This window comes from Dromaius novaehollandiae, unplaced genomic scaffold (genome assembly GCF_036370855.1).
Source record: "Dromaius novaehollandiae isolate bDroNov1 unplaced genomic scaffold, bDroNov1.hap1 HAP1_SCAFFOLD_111, whole genome shotgun sequence".
NCBI lineage: Eukaryota > Metazoa > Chordata > Aves > Casuariiformes > Dromaiidae > Dromaius > Dromaius novaehollandiae.
This window is the reverse complement of record NW_026991466.1, coordinates 7,950-24,246: the sequence shown is the minus strand read 5'-3', so window position 1 is coordinate 24,246 and position 16,297 is coordinate 7,950. Positions and strand designations below refer to the sequence as shown.

The following is a 16,297-nucleotide window of genomic DNA, read 5'->3' as shown; positions in this document are numbered from 1 at the left end:
TTAATCATTTAATTGCCCCCCCGGCCCCCCCCCCGCGGGCGGCGACGCGGACACGGACGGACGGACGGACGCGGGCCGGCGCGGCCCCTCATGGCTTCCGGCTGCGGGGCCAGGCCCCCCCTCCCCGACCCCCCCCTCCCGTGGGGCCCAGGCGTCCAGGCCCCCCCCAACCCCCCCACTGTGGGGCCCAGGCGTCCAGGCCCCCCCAAAACCCCCTCACGGGGCCCAGGCATTGGGGCCCCCCCAACCCCCCCCACGGGGCCCAGGCGTCCGGGCCCCCCCAAACCCCCTGCAGAGGGGTCCCAGGCGTCCAGGCCCCCCCCCAACCCCCCCACTGTGGGGCCCAGGCATCCGGGCCCCCCCTCCAAACCCTCCCCCCACTGCAGGGGGGCCCAGGCGTCCGGGCCCCCTTCCCCCCACACTGCCCCCTCCCCCATGCTGGGGGGGGAGGGACCCAGGCACCCGGTGCTGCCCCCCAACTCCCCCCCTCCCATGGGAGGTGCAGTGGGAGGGGCTTATGGTGGGGGGCGTGGCCTCTGCAGAGCCGGGGCTTGGGGTGGGGGCGGGGCTTGTTTCCCTCCCCCTGCCCCCCCCAAGCCCTGGCCTGGGTCATGTCCCCCCCCCCCAAATCACCATGTCCCCCCTATGTGACCCCCATGTCCCTGAGCCCCCCCATGTCCCCCCCCCAAGTCCTCATGTCCCCCCCCTTGTCCCTGGGCCCCCCCACGTTCCCCCTCCCACATCCCTGAGCCCCCCCATCTCCCTGAGCCCCCCCATATCCTCATGCCCCCCCCATTTCCCCATGTCCTCCCCCCATTTTCCCCCCATTTCCCCGCATTTCCCCCCGTCCCGGTGCCCCCCCCGTCCCGGCGCCCCCCCCGCTGTCCCGGCGCCCCCCCCGCGCCCCCCTAGATGAAGAACTCCTCCTTGCGCTTGTGGCCGTCGGCGCCGTTGAGGAAGGCCTCGCGCGCCTCCCCGTGCTCGTCCAGCCCGCTCGCCTCGTGCGTCAGGTACGAGCCTGCCGACCCCCCCCCCGTCACCGCCACGCCCCCGGACACGCCCCCTGCGAGGACACGCCCCCCAGGACACGCCCCCCAGCGAGGACACGCCCCCCCCTTCAGCATCCCCCCCCCCCACCGGGGCCTGCTGCTGCCCTCTGCTCCCTGGCGCAGCCGGGGATGCCCCTCCATGTGGCCACGCCCCCTGATCGCCCGAGGACGCGCCCCCACCCGGTGGCCACGCCCCCTCTGGGAACCCCCCCACCCCCATGTCCCTGGCTGAACCCTGTTCTATCCCCTCCCTCCTGGCACAGCCAGGGACACGCCCCCTCCACGTGGCCACGCCCCCTGCTCGACATTGGATACACCCCCCACTCCGTGGCCACGCCCCCCACCTGGCCACACCCCCTCCATGCCCCTTGGCTCAGCCCCATTCTACCCTTCCCCCCCCCCCCCCCCCCGTGCTCCTGGCACAGCCAGGGACACGCCCCCCCGCACGGCCACGCCCCCTGCTCGCTCTCGGACACGCCCCCTGCCCCTCCCCACCACACCCCCTCCCCACGGCTCCACCCCCCCCACAGCAGGCCCCGCCCCTCCCGCAGCCCAGCTCTGCCTGCACTGCAGCTGCCCCCCTCCCCCGGTGTGGCCAGGCCCCGCCCCCTCCGCCCGTGGCCCCGCCCCTCCCCATGCAGGCCACGCCCCCCCTGCACCCTCAGCCCGGCCCACCGCACCCCGTGGCTGCCCCCTGCGAGGCCCCGCACTGAGGCCCCGCCCCCTCGTGAGGCCCCACCCCCTCACGAGGCCCCACCCCTTCGTGAGGCCCCGCCCCCGTGAGGCCCCGCCCCCCCCGCGGGAGGCCCCGCCCACCTTTCTGGCGGATGGAGCACCAGACCATGGCGATGAGGACGCAGATGACGAGGAAGACGAGCAGCGCCAGGATCCCGCCGACGATGGCGTAGGGCACCGAGCTCTGCGCCGCCACCACCGCCCCCGGGTCTGCGGGGGGGGCACCGTGGGGCGGCCGTGGGGCGCGGGGGGGCTCCGTGGGGCGGCCGTGGGGCGCGGGGGGGTGCCGTGGGGCAGCCGTGGGGCACGGGGGGGGCGGCTGTGGGGTGTTGGGGGTGCCACGGGGCGCAGGGGGCACCATGGGGTGGCTGTGCGGCATGGGGGGCAGCTGCGGGGTGCCGTGGGGCACCGTGGGGCGGCCGTGGGGCGCGGGGGGGTGCCGTGGGGCAGCCGTGGGGCACTCACCGTAGACCACAAGGACCGTAGACCGCGCGGGACCGGGCGATACGGGGTGGATACGGGTTGCATGGGGCGGCCACGGGGACGCCGTGGGGCAGCGCAGGGACGCCGTGGGTCGCCGCGGGGCACTCACCGTAGACGACGAGGCCGTAGTGGGCCGTGGCGGGGGCCGTGCGTGGCGGTGTGTGGCCGGGGGCGGCGCGGGGACAGGTGGGGACACCCTGGGGACGCCGTGGGTCGCCGTGGGGACGCCGTGGGTCGCCGTGGGTCGCCGTGGGGCACTCACCGTAGACGACGAGGCCGTAGCGGGCGGCGGCGCGGCCGTGCGTGGCGGTGTGTGGCCGGGGGTGGCGCGGGGACGCGGTGGGGACGCCCTGGGGACGCCGTGGGTCGCCGTGGGTCGCCGCGGGGCACTCACCGTAGACGACGAGGCCGTAGTGGGCCGTGGCGGGGGCCGTGCGTGGCGGTGTGTGGCCGGGGGCGCGTGGGGACGCGGTGGGGATGCCCTGGGGACGCCGTGGGTCGCCGCGGGGCACTCACCGTAGACGACGAGGCCGTAGTGGGCGGCGGCGCGGCTGTGCGTGGCGGTGTGTGGCCGGGGGCGGCGTGGGGACGCGGTGGGGACACCCTGGGGACGCTGTGGGTCGCCCTGGGGACGCCCTGGGGACGCCGTGGGTCGCCGTGGGTCGCCGCGGGGCACTCACCGTAGACGACGAGGCTGTAGCAGGCGGCGGCGCGGCCGTGCGTGGCGGTGTGTGGCCGGGGGTGCGTGGGGACGCGGTGGGGACACGGTGGGGACGCCGTGGGTCGCCCTGGGGACGCCGTGGGTCGCCGTGGGGCACTCACCGTAGACGACGAGGCCGTAGTGGGCCGTGGCGGGGGCCGTGCGTGGCGGTGTGTGGCCGGGGGCGCGTGGGGACGCGGTGGGGATGCCCTGGGGACGCTGTGGGTCGCCCTGGGGACGCGGTGGGGACGCGGTGGGTCGCCGTGGGTCGCCGTGGGTCGCGGCGGGGCACTCACCGTAGACGACGAGGCTGTAGTGGGCGGCGGCGCGGCCGTGGCGGTTGGCGGCGGCGCAGCTGTAGGTGCCGTTGTCGAGGGGGCTCAGCGCCGGCAGCGTCAGCACCTCGCCCTCGGCCCGCGCCCGCCCCGGCAGCGACTCGTTGGCCCGGCTCCAGGCGATCTCCGTGGGGCTGCGGAGGGGGGGCGCGGGGGGGGCACGGGGGGGTCACCCCACGGCCCGTCACCCCCCCCGGCCGTCCCGTGTCCCCGATGTCCCCCCCAACCGTCCCGTGTCCCCTCAGACGCCCCATGTCGCCCCCCAACCATCCTTTGTCCCCCCCAGCCATCCCATGTCCCCACTGTGACCCCCCCCATGGCCGTGTCCCCCCCAACCATCCTGTGCCCCCCCCCAGACGTCCCGTGTCCCCACCATGTCCCAGCTGTCCCTGTGTCCCCCCCCACGGCCACCCCTTGTCCCTGGCGTCCCCCCAGCCATCCCATGTCCCCCCATTTCTCCCATGTCCCCCCCCAGACATCCTGTGTCCCCCCAGATGTCCCTTGTCCCTGGTGTCCCCCCCTTGGTCCCGCATGCCCCCCGTGTCCCCCCCTGTGTCCCCCCCATCCCCGTGTCCCCTCACCGGGGGTTGCCAGTGTCCCCCCCCGTGTCCTCCCATGTCCCGTGTCCCTCACCGGGGGTTGCCGCTGTCCCCCCCCCGTGTCCCTGTGTCCCTCACCGGGGTTGCCGGTGTCCCCCCCCGTGTCCCCCCCATCCCCGTGTCCCTCACCGGGGGTTGCCGGTGTCTCCCCCCGTGTCCCCCCCCGTGTCCCCGTGTCCCTCACCGGGGGTTGCCGGTGACGGCGCAGGTCAGCACCAGGGTGTCGCCCTCCCGCAGGACGCTCTGCGACGGGTGCAGCCGCACCGAGGGCGCGTCTGGGGACGGGGACAGGACCGCGTCGGGGGGGGCCCCATGGCGGGGTGGCCCCACCGACACGGTGTCCCCAACCAGCACAGTGTCCCCAACCAGCGTGGTGTCCCCCGGATGTGGCATCCTCCCCCCATGTGTCCCCAACCACCATGGTGTCCCCCCACCACAGTGTCCCCAACCCCCATGGTGTCCCCAACCACCGTGGTGTCCCCCCACCACAGTGTCCCCAACCAGCACGGTGTCCCCAACCAGCGTGGTGTCCCCTGGATGTGGCACCCTCCCCCCATGTGTCCCCAACCACCATGGTGTCCCCCCAGTGTGGTGTCCCCAACCAGCACGGTGTCCCCACCCAGCGTGGTGTCCCCAACCACCGTGGTGTCTCCCCGACGTGATGTCCCCAACCATCACGGTGTCCCCTAGATGTGGCATCCCCTCTGCCACAGTGTCCCCAACCAGCGTGGTGGCCCTCCACCGTGGTGGCCCCAACCAACGCGCTGTCCCCAACCGGCACAGTGTCCCCCCAGTGTGGTGTCCCCAACCAGCATGGTGGCCCTCCACCGTGGTGTCCCCAACCGGCAGTGTCCCCCCAGCGTGGTGTCCCCAACCAACATGTTGTCCCCAACCCCCATGGTGTCCCCAACCCCCATGGTGTCCCCACTCAATGTGGTGTCCCCCCACCGTGGTGTCCCCAACCGGCACAGTGTCCCCCCAGTGTGGTGTCCCCAACCCCCATGTTGTCCCCAATGTGGTGTCCCCCCACCCTGGTGTCCCCAACCGGCACAGTGTCCCCAATCAATGCGGTGTCCCCCCCCCCGGCACGGCGTCCCCCCCCCCGGCTCACACTGCACGTCCAGCATGTACTGGGTCTGGCGGCGCTGGCCGCGCAGGGCGGGGTGGGTGGCCTCGCAGGTGACGATGGCCCCGTGGTCCTTGCGCTCCACGCGGAAGCGCAGCACGTTCCGCAGCCGGAACACCTTCCCCAGCTGCTCCCGGCTGCTCACGCCTGCGGGGACGCCGGGGACACCGCCGCGTCGTCACCGGGGACATCGGGGACACCGCCACGCCGTCACCGGGGACATCGGGGACGCGGCCGCGTCGTCACCGGGGACGCGTGGGTGTCACATCCCCGTCCCCATCCCCACCGTGTTCCCCATCCTCCTCTCCCCACGTCCCCAAGGATGTCCTGTCCCCCCACGTTTATGTCCCCGTGGGTGCCCTGTCCCCCCACGTCCCCCGTGTCCCCGTAGGTGCCCCACTGCCATCTCTACCACGTCCCCATGGGCGTCCTGTCCCCCCACGTCCCCCACGTCCCCATGGGCGCCCCATCCCCATCCCCATCCCCACCGTGTCCCCACGGCTGCCAAGTCCCCACCATGTCCCCCATCCTCGTCTCCCCCATGTCCCCGTGGGTGCCCTGTCCCCCCACGTCCCCCGTGTCCCCGTGGGTGCCCCACCCTCGTCTCCCCCGTGTCCCCGTGGGTGCCCTGTCCCCCCACGTCCCCCGTGTCCCCGTGGGTGCCCCACCCTCGTCTCCCCCGTGTCCCCGTGGGTGCCCTGTCCCCCCACGTCCCCCGTGTCCCCGTGGGTGCCCCACCCTCGTCTCCCCCGTGTCCCCGTGGGTGCCCTGTCCCCCCACGTCCCCCGTGTCCCCGTGGGTGCCCCACCCTCGTCTCCCCCGTGTCCCCGTGGGTGCCCTGTCCCCCCACGTCCCCCGTGTCCCCGTGGGTGCCCCACCCTCGTCTCCCCCGTGTCCCCGTGGGTGCCCTGTCCCCCCACGTCCCCCGTGTCCCCGTGGGTGCCCCACCCTCGTCTCCCCCGTGTCCCCGTGGGTGCCCTGTCCCCCCACGTCCCCCGTGTCCCCGTGGGTGCCCCACCCTCGTCTCCCCCGTGTCCCCGTGGGTGCCCTGTCCCCCCACGTCCCCCGTGTCCCCGTGGGTGCCCCACCCTCGTCTCCCCCGTGTCCCCGTGGGTGCCCTGTCCCCCCACGCCCATCCCCATCTGTGTCCCCCCCGCGTCACCTTGGAGCTCGCGGCGGTCGCGGAGCCAGCGCAGGGTGGCCGGGGGCCGGGAGCGGGGCACCAGGCAGCTCAGCTCCACCTCGGCGCCCTCCACCGCCGCCCCCGCCGCCTCCACCACGGGGCTCTCGGGGGGCACTGCGGGGTGGCATGGGTCACCGCCTGTCACCCCTGTGTCACCCCTGGGTCCCCACGTGTCACCCCTGGGTCCCCACACCTGTGTCCCCTCCACCACGGGGCTCTCGGGGGGCACTGCGGGCCGCGGGGGCACACGCGTGTCACCCCCATGTCACCCCTGGGTCCCCACGTGTCACCTCCGTGTCCCCCCGCGTGTGTCCCCTCCACCACGGGGCTCTCGGGGGGCACTGCGGGGTGGCACAGGTCCCCATGTGTCACCCGTGTCCCCACGTGTCACCCCTGTGTCCCCACATGTCCCCCCGTGTGTCCCCATGTGTCACCCCGCGTGTCCCCACATCCCCCCCGCGTATCCCCTCCGCCACGGGGCTCTCGGGGGGCACTGCGGGGCGCGGGGGGTGACGCGTGTCACCCCATGTGTCCCCACGTCCCCCCGCGTCCCCTGCGCGTCCTACCAGGGACGCTGAGCATCTGGTGGTGGGCGTCCTCGGTGCAGAGCTGCCACGAGCTGCCGTCCTCGTCCTCCCCGTGTCCCCTGTGTCCCTATGTCCCCCCCCGTGTCCCCGTCCCCCCCCCGTGTCCCCCCCGGTCCTACCGAGCACGGTGAGGGTGGCGATCTGGTGGTGGGTGTCCTCGGTGTAGAGCTGGCATAAGTAGCTGCCCTCGTCCCCACGTCCCCGTGTCCCCTACGTGTCCCTATGTCCCCCCCCGTGTCCCCGTCCCCCCCCCATGTCCCCCCCGGTCCTACCGAGCACAGTGAGCGTGGCGATCTGGTGGTGGGTGTCCTCGGTGTAGAGCTGCCACGAGCTGCCGTCCTCGTCCCCGCGTCCCCATGTCCCCTACGTGTCCCCACGTCCCCCCCCGTGTCCCCACGTCCCCCCCGTGTCCCCCCCGTGTCCCCCCCGGTCCTACCGAGCACGGTGAGCGTGGCGATCTGGTGGTGGGTGTCCTCAGTGTAGAGCTGCCACGAGCTGCCGTCCTCGTCCCCGCGTCCCCATGTCCCCTACGTGTCCCTATGTCCCCCCCCGTGTCCCCACGTCCCCCCCATGTCCCCCCCATGTCCCCCCCGGTCCTACCGAGCACAGTGAGCGTGGCGATCTGGTGGTGGGTGTCCTCGGTGTAGAGCTGGCAGAAGTAGCCGCCCTCGTCCTCCAGCCGCGCCCCGGCCAGCTGGATCCTCACCTGCCGCTGCGTGAACTCGGCCAGCTGGAACCGCTCGTCCTTCAGCGCTGCGACACAACGCGGGGGTCACGGCTGCCCCACGGCGACCCACGGCCGCCCCACGGCGACCCTGCCGCCCCCCACGGCCGCCCCGCGGCCCCACGGCCAACGCTCGGCCAGCTGGAACCGCTCGTCCTTCAGCGCTGCGACACAACGCGGGGGTCACGGCTGCCCCACGGCGACCCACGGCGACCCTGCCGCCCCCCACGGCCGCCCCGCGGCCCCACGGACAACGCTCGGCCAGCTGGAACCGCTCGTCCTTCAGCGCTGCGACACAACGGGGGGGTCACGGCTGCCCCACGGCCGCCCCACGGCCCCCGTGTCCGCCCCACGGCCCCCAGGACCCCCCCGGACCCCCCCGCTCACCGCGGGTGCCGTTGAAGAAGAGGGTCTGGCGCGCGGGGTTCTGGATGACGACGATGGAGCCGCCGCCCCACGGCCCCCGTGTCCGCCCCACGGCCGCCCCACGGCCCCCAGGACCCCCCCGGGGCCCCCCAGGACCCCCCCGGGCCCCCCCGCTCACCGCGGGTGCCGTTGAAGAAGAGGGTCTGGCGCGCGGGGTTCTGGATGACGACGATGGAGCCGCCGCCCCACGGCCGCCCCACGGCCGCCCCACGGCCCCCAGGACCCCCCCGGAGCCCCCCAGGACCCCCCCGGGCCCCCCCGCTCACCGCGGGTGCCGTTGAAGAAGAGGGTCTGGCGCGCGGGGTTCTGGATGACGACGATGGAGCCGTCGTAGTGGTGCAGGCGGCAGGTGATCTCGGCCGTGCTGCCCTCCGCCACCGTCACGTTCTCCGCCTGCACCTCCTGCGCCCGCCCTGCGCCCGCCCCGTCACCGTCACCGCCACCGCCACCGCCACCGCCACCGCCGCGGGGGACGCGGGGGGGTCGCCGGGGACGCGTGGTGATGCTGGGGACACCGGGGACGCGTGGGAGCACCGGGGCCACCAAGGATGGATGGAGCCACCGGGGACACTGGGGACACCGGGGCCAGGTGGGGTCACTGGGGACACGTAGGGACACTGGGGACCGGTGGGGATCTCTGGGGACACTGGGGACATGTGCGACCACCGGGGACGTGTGGGATCTCTGGGGACATGTGGGAATCACTGGGGCCACCAGGGACACGAGGGACGGAGGGGGGCATTGGGGACACGCAGGGACACTGGGGTCACTGGAGATGACTGGGAACACTGGGGACACGCAGGGACACCAGGGACCTGTGGGATCATTGGGGACATGTGGGGATCATGGGGGACACCAGGGATGGATGGGATCGCCAGGGACACATGGGGACACCAGGGACCTGTGGGGATTTCTGGGGACACCAGGGACGTGTGGGACCACTGGGGACATGCAGGGATCACTGGGGACACCAGGGACGTGTGGGGACACTGGGGACACCAGGGACACGTGGGATCACTGAGGACTCGTGGGGACACCAGGGACGCGTGGGGTCACCAGGGACGTGTGGCATCACCGAGGACATGAGGGGACACCAGGGACGCGTGGGGACACCTGGGGGTCGCTGGGGACAGGTGGGGACACTGGGGAAACCAGGGACGCGGGGGGACACCTGGGGATCTCTGGGGACACCAGGGACCTGTGGGACCACCGAGGACACGTGGGGACACCGGGGACACGTGGGACCACTGGGGACACGTGGGGACACCAGGGATGTGTAGGGACACGTGGGGACACTGGGGACACCAGGGACATGCGGGGACCTCTGGGGACACCAGGGACCTGTGGCATCACCGAGGACTCGTGGGGACACCGGGGACGCGTGGGGGTCGCTGGGGACAGGCGGGAAGCCCACGGCGACGTGGGGTGATGTGGGGCTGGGGGGGGCCGGGGGCAGAGCCGCATGTGGCGGGGGGACACGGCGCGGGGACGGGGACACGGGAGGGTGTCACCGCGCGGGGACAGGGACACGGGGGGGTGTCACCGTGTGGGGACGGCGCCTCCCAGACGCCTGGGCCCCCCCCCAACCGCAGCCAAGTCGCCCGTCGCCGTGACGACGCTGGGACGCGTTTTCGCCCCGTCAGCACATTCCCCCCCCCACGGCCACCGCCAAGGTCGCCGCCCCCCCACGCCAAGGTCACGGGGGGGCCCAGGCGTCCGGGCGCGGCCCACGGCGGTGCCGCCGGTTGGGGGGGGGGGGGACACAAGGGGCGCTTTGTGCCCACGTGACTCACCCCCCCCCCCCCGCCCGGACGCCTGGGCCCCGTTGGCCCGGGCTCCGTGGGGCGGGCCGGTGGGGGTGGGGAGGGGCGCCCGGACGCCTGGGCCCCCCCGGGAGCCGAAGGGGGGGGTGGGGGGGGACACAATGGCCCTTTCTGTGCCCGCGCCCGGCCGGGCCGGCGCCGCCTGGCACCCGGCGAGGGCCCAGGCGTCCGGGCGAGCCGGCGGCTCCCGCCCGCGGGGGGGCCCAGGCGTCCGGGGGGGGGGGGTCGTTTGGCCAGGGACAGAGTGATGTCCCCCCACCCCGGTGACACCCCAGGGCCACCGCAGCCCCCAATGGCCCCGGTGACACCCCAGGGCCATTCAATGACCACGGTGACACCCCAGGGCCACCTATGGCCCCAGTGACACCTCAGGGCCACCTGAAGACGCTGGTGACACCCCAGGGCCACCCACGGCCCCCAGTGACACCCTAGAGCCATTCAATGGCCCTGGTGACACCCCAGGGCCACCAGCGGCCCCTGACAGCCCTGGTGACACCCTACAGCCACCCGGGGCCCCCAGTGACACCCCAGGGCCACCCGATGGCCCTGGTGACACCTCAGAGTCACCTATGGACCCAGTGACACCCCAGGGTCACCTACAGCCCCTGGTGGCACCCCAGGGCCACCCAAGGCCCCCAGTGACACCCCAGAGTCACCTATGGACCCAGTGACACCCCAGGGCCACCCGCAGCCCCTGGTGACACCCCAGGGCCAGGACCGGCTCCTGGCTGCCTGGGTCCCTCCGGCGCGCGCGCGGGGCTGCGTTCCTGTCCGCCCGGACGCCTGGGCCCCTGGCGGGGGTGCGTTCCCGTCCGCCCGGACGCCTGGGCCCCCGGCGGGGGCGCGGACCCGGCCCGGGTGCCGCCGTCTTTCAAACGCCCTTCCCTCCGCCGCGCCGCCCCCGCGCCGGGGACACCGGGGCCCCGGAGCCGCCGGGATGCGCGGGGACACCCGGCCGCGGGGGTGCGGGGACACCCGTCCAGGGGACAACCGGCCGTGCAGACAACCGGCCGCGGAGGGTGCGGGGACAACCGCGCGCGGGGACCATCGCGCACAAGGGTGCGGGGACAGCGGCGCACAAAGACGCAGGGACATCGTTGCACAGGGGGCAGCGGGGGGGGACGGTGCTGCGGGGGGGGCGCAGGGGACAGCACTGCACGGGGGGGGGTTGAGGGGACACCGTTGCACCGGGGGGGGTGACACAGCTGCACGGGGGGGGTGAGGGGACATCGTTGCACGGGGGGGTGACAGCGTTGCGGGGGGGCCTCGCTGCCCGGGGGGGGGATGCAGGGCCCCCATCGCCCCCCCCAGGGCAGAGGGACGCCGTGCCCGCCCTCCCCACCCCCCCCTGCGCCCCCCGCAACGCGATGGCCGCGGCGGCGGGGGGAGGGGGGGGTCGCAGCGCCATTTTCCCCGCCGCCCCCCCCCGTGTCCCCCCCCTCGCCTACCTGCCGGCGGGGCGCAGGCCAGCAGCAGCGCGGGCAGCAGCAGCGGCGGCAGCGCCGGGTGGCGGCGGCGGCTCCCGGGCCGGGGCTGCATCGCGCTGCGCCGCGTCCCTGCGCCGCTCCCCACCTGCCGCCGCCGCTGCGGAGGAAATGTATGCTAATGAGGAGGAAATGTATGCTAACGAGATGCGGCGGGCCCGGCCAATGGCGGAGGAGGGGCCGGGCCCCGGCCTGCGCGCGCGCGGGGGAGGGGGATGGAGGGGCTCCGCGGGGCACCGGCGGGATCGGGGATCCCTGCGTGGGATTGGGGATCCCTGAGGGGGGATTGGGGACCCCCGCGTGGGATCAGGGATCCCCAGTCGGGATCAGGGCTCCCTGGCTGGGATCGGGGATCCCTGCGGGGGGATTTGGGATCCCTGCGGGGGGATCGGGGCACCTGGATCCAGGATCAGGGCGCCCTGATGTGGGATTGCGGCACCCACGGACGGATTAGGGCACCCTGAGGTGGGATCGGGGCACCCCAGGGTGGGATCGGAGCTGGGATCAGGGATCCCCAGGGTAGGATCTGGGCACCCTGGGGTGGGATCAGGGCTCCCTGGGTGGGATTGGGGCACCTGGAGCCAGGATTGGGGCTCCCCGGGGTGCAATCAGGGCTCCCCAGCCGGGACCAGGGCACCTGGAGCTGGGATTGGGGCTCCCCGGTTGGGATTGGGGCTCCCAGGGCAGGATCAGGGCTCCCTGGTTGGGATCGGGGCTCCCTGAGGTGGGATCGGGGCACCTGGAGACAGGATCGGGGCTCCCCGGGGTGGGATCAAGGCTCCCCGTCAGCCCCCATCCCATCACCCGCCCCGGGCTGCAGCAGGAAGGTTTCTGCGCCGGGGCCGGCACGAGCCGGGACACGCCGGGGTGCCGAGGCGGGACACGGGACACCCCAGGGCGTGATGGGCCATGCCGGGGTGCTGGGACACGCCAGGGCGTCAAGGCGGGACACGGGACAGCCCAGGGCATCCTGGGACACCCCAGGGCATCCTGGGACCAGCCACGGTTTGGGGGGAAAACGCCGGGGTTTGGTCAAGCCGCGGCGCAGCGCAAGGGCCGGGCAGGCGCCGAGGGGCCGCGGCTCCGCGGGGGGCAGCGGATGGCGCCGGGACCGGCTCGGCGTTCCCGCCCGATCCAGCGCCTCTGGCAGCGGGAAGAGCCGGGGGGGCCCCGGGAACGGCGCCTACCTGAAGCGGGGGGCGAAGGGGCTCGAGCGGGGCGGCGGGGCCCATCGGCGGCGCCTCACGGGTCGGAACCGCCGCGGAGACAGTCCGCCGCCGCCGCCATCGCCTCACGGAGCGCCGAGGCGGGAAGCCGCCGGGGAAAGGGGCGGGCGCGGGGGAGGCCGCGCCCCTCCCGCCAATCAGCGCGCGCCAGCCGCCCCGCGGCGGCCAATCAGCGCCGCCTCCCTCCCTTCGCCCCCCCCCCCTCCGCGCCCGCTTCAAAGGAGCGCGTGCCGCGGCGCGGCGCGAAGCCCGCGGGCGGCCCCTCAAGGGCTGCTGCCCCGCCCCCCCGCGCGGCGGCCAATCAGCGCGCGCCAGCGACGCCCCCCTCCCGCGACGGCCAATCAGCGCCGCCCTCCCGCGCTTCGAACGCGGGGCGCGAGGCGACCGTTAAACGGCCGCTGCCTCCTCCCTCACAGGGGCGGCCGTTAAATGACCGTTAAACGGCCACTTTTGCCCCCATAAGGGAGACCGTTAAACGGCCATTTTTCCTCTCACAGGGGCGACCGTTAAACGGCCACTTTTGCCCCCATAAGGGAGACCGTTAAACGGCCATTTTTCCTCTCACAGGGGCGACCGTTAAACGGCCATTTTTCCTCTCACAGGGGCGACTGTTAAACGGCCATTTTTCCTCTCACAGGGGCCGCTGCCCCCCAACAGGCGACCGTCAAGCGGCCGCTGCCCCGATCAGCCGTCGTGGAGTTCTGACCCCCGTCACCGACCTGCAGCCCAGACCGAGGGACCCCCCCCGGGTAAGTAGCAGCCCCCCCACTCCCCCCGGCCTTGCAGGTGCCCCTCACCCTGCCCTCAGGCCTCGTGTGAGGGGCCAAGCCCTCACCCCCGGGCCTCGTCTTTGGTGCAGAGTTTCTTCACGTGGCAGCATCACCCCAACCCGGCCCCCTCCTCCCTCCCCCCCCCCAACAGCCTCTCAGAGGCTCCTGGGAGCAGCCAGCATCGCCCAACCCCCCCAGACACGAAGAACTCAGTCGCCCAAAGCCCCAAAATAGCCGCTTTCCTGCTCTGGGAAAAGAGGAGACTTCCAGTTTCTGCAGCAGGAGTGGCTGCTGCTCCCTTTGGGCCCGTTTTTGAACCGTCATCACTAGCGAAGCCGCGCGATGTTTCACTGTGTTGGTGAAAGCGCCCTTTAGAGACGCAGCTTGACCCCCCCCCCACTAGCAGCCGAAAATCCCCCCATTTTAGCGCCTCTTTAGGGGCAGCGAAGCGGCCGCAGGGAAGAAGCGGAAGGGGCCGAGGCCCCGCTGCAACGTACGGTGCCCGAGCGCTCCGCAAAGCTCCGAGTACCCCCAGAAGGGGCCGGCGGCAGCTGGAAACGCCCGTTCAGCCGCGGGATCCAGGCACCGGCGCTCCGGCTTCCCCTGCTCCACTGCCGGGATCCAGTGCTTCCCCCCCGGGGGTGGCGCAGCCCAGATCAGTTTCCCCCTAAATCCTCTGTTTTCAGCTTAGAAACACCCCTGGGGGGGCTGGTTCTCCCGTGGGAGCCCTGGTGTGAAACGGGGCAAGGAGGGCGCGTTTCAGGGCTGGCGCCCGCCTGCTGCACCCTTCCTCTGCGCCCCCCTCCTCCTCCTCCCGGCCCCCCACACGGGCCCTGCGCCCCCTCCACCCCGCTGCCCAGGGAAGGACGAGGCAGCAGCGCTTTGGGGTCAGACTCGGCTTTATTGGGACACGTCCGTCTAGTGCTTCTTGCTGGCAGCGGCCACCTGCGGGAGAGGAGAGCCGTGAGAGCACGGGGGGGGGGGGGGGACACGGCGGCGGCCCCCCCGGCCCCCCCAGCTCACCTGCCCGGCGATCCTGTCCAGGTCGCGCTGCCCCTGCGGCGTCAGCTTGCGGCCCCTGCAACGCCCGGAGACCCGAACCGTGAGGAAACGCCCCCAAACCCGCGGCGGGGGGGCGGGAAGGGCCGGGGGGGGGGGGGCGCTCACCCGTCCTGGTCCTTCTCCACCATCTTGAGGCCCTCGAGCGCCTGCAGCACGCGCCGGGCGACGCTCTTGGAGCCGCGGCTGAAGTGGCTCGGCAGGACGCCGTTGCGCTGCCGCCCGCCGTAGATCTTGGTCATGGAGCCCACGCCGGCGCCGCCGCGCAGGTAGAGGTGCCGCGCCGTGGAGGCTGCGGGCGGCCGGTGAGCACCGGGGGGGGGGGGGGGAACCGGACCCGCCTCCCCCCCCCCCCCCCCCCGTCCCCGTCCCGCCGCGGCACTCACCGGCGCGCGTGTAGAACCAGTTCTCGTCGTAGGGCGCCAGCTCCTTGTGCTTGGCCAGCTTCACCGTGTCCACCCACTCGGGCACCTTCAGCTTCCCGGACCTGCGGGCCGGGGCCGCCGCCGTCACCGCGGGGCCGCCCCGGGGGCCCCCCGAACCCCCCCCCCCCCGCGCCGCGCCGTCTGCACTCACTTCTTGAGGAAGGCGGCGAGCGCCCGCACGAACTCCTGCTGGTTCACGTCCTTCACCGTGACGCCCGGCATCTGCGGAGCACCGCGCGGTCCGGTCCGGTTCGGCTCGGCTCAGCCCCGGCCGCCCCCGCCGAGCCGCCCCGCCGCCCCCCGGCCCCCCCCGGCCGCCCGCACCCACCTCGCTGCTGCCTCCGCTCCGGCCGCGCCGCGAAAAGGGCCGCGCGGGGTCGCCCGCCGCTAGACACAGGGCTCGCGCTCTCGCGAGAGCCGCTCCGCCAACCCGCGCCCGCCCCGCCGCCGCGCGGCCAATCAGCGCGCGGGGCGGGCGGGGCCAGGCTGCGCCCGGGCGGAAGTGAGGCCTCGCTCCCCCCCCCGCCCACGGAAGGGACCGGTGCGGCCGCGCGGTGGCGCCGCAGCGCCGGGACAGGGGCGGCTGGCCCCGCCCCCGCGTGACGTCGCAGCACTTAGCCGCGGCCTCGTACGGTGCCGCAGCACTCCTTGCCGGCGCCGCCGCTGTGACGTCATGGCTGCGCGGTGATGTCACAGCTGCGCCCCACTGCTGCGCCCTGCGCAGGTGCCTGCCTGTGACGTCACGAGGCCCTCGCAGCGCCACACCTGCAAAGCAGGGAATCGAGGAACATGCCGGTGCCAGGGAGAAAAATGGGGGAACGCCCCCCCCCCGCACTCACAATGGTTCTGCCCACTCTGCCCCCCCCGTGTTTGCAGTGGTTCTGCCCTTGCTGTCACCCCCCCCCCCCCGTGCTCGCAATGCTTCTGCCCACCCCCGGGTTCGTAATGGTTCAGCCCACCCTGCCCCTGTGCAGCCAGGGGTTTTACCCTTGTCCCCCCCCCCCCGCCTTCGCAGTGGTTCTGCCCAGGCCGCCCCCCCCTTCCCTTCCCTTCCAGCGGTTGGCTGAGTCCGGGCGGCACGAGGCGCGGGCGCGCTCGCCGCTGATTGGCTGCCTCCCGCGGAGCGCGGGAAAGGAGCGGCACCCGGCGCGTGGCCGCCCAGGGGCGCGCTTAGAGCCTGCGCCGAGAAGGGCGGGAAGAGCCCCGCCGCCTCTGATTGGGCACCGCCACGCGGCCGCATGAAAGCCGGGTGGCCATTGGCTTGCAGGGCCGAAGGGCGGCTAAAAGAGACGGCGTGATTGGCTGGCGGGCGTTCCTGTCAGGAGAGCGGGCAGCGCGCCTTGGATGCTACCTCCCGGCCTCATCCCGCGGCAGCACAGAGACCGCCCCGGAGGGGGGTGGAGGGCGAGGCCGGCTGCGCGGGGGCTCTGCTGCCACCTCCCACCCCGCTGCGGGGACGCAGGGGCCCCACTAACCCCCTTCCCCCCAGCGGCGGCCGCACATCTACCTACGGGCGGGTTTTGGGGTGATTCTGTGCGTTTTGGGGGCTGCAGTGGCCACAGT

General features: G+C 74.1%; 2 protein-coding genes across 2 annotated transcripts; both read right to left on the bottom strand.

Moving 5' to 3' along the window:
• Positions 1-878: 878 nt before the first annotated feature.
• Positions 879-12,572, bottom strand: CADM4 (cell adhesion molecule 4). Its single transcript, XM_064504495.1, has 10 exons — positions 12,442-12,572; positions 11,219-11,354; positions 8,214-8,360; positions 7,398-7,550; positions 6,190-6,324; positions 5,013-5,174; positions 4,086-4,176; positions 3,264-3,436; positions 1,866-1,994; positions 879-1,018 (listed from the first exon to the last, which is right to left on the bottom strand). The coding sequence occupies exons 1-10, from the start codon at positions 12,484-12,486 to the stop codon at positions 909-911; spliced, it is 1,281 nt and encodes a 426-aa protein (XP_064360565.1). The 5' UTR covers positions 12,487-12,572; the 3' UTR covers positions 879-908.
• Positions 12,573-14,131: 1,559 nt separating this feature from the next.
• Positions 14,132-15,192, bottom strand: RPS19 (ribosomal protein S19). Its single transcript, XM_064504496.1, has 6 exons — positions 15,063-15,192; positions 14,886-14,956; positions 14,696-14,796; positions 14,418-14,601; positions 14,274-14,328; positions 14,132-14,195 (listed from the first exon to the last, which is right to left on the bottom strand). Exons 2-6 carry the CDS (start codon positions 14,954-14,956, stop codon positions 14,169-14,171), a joined length of 438 nt encoding a protein of 145 aa, XP_064360566.1. The 5' UTR covers positions 15,063-15,192; the 3' UTR covers positions 14,132-14,168.
• Positions 15,193-16,297: the final 1,105 nt, after the last annotated feature.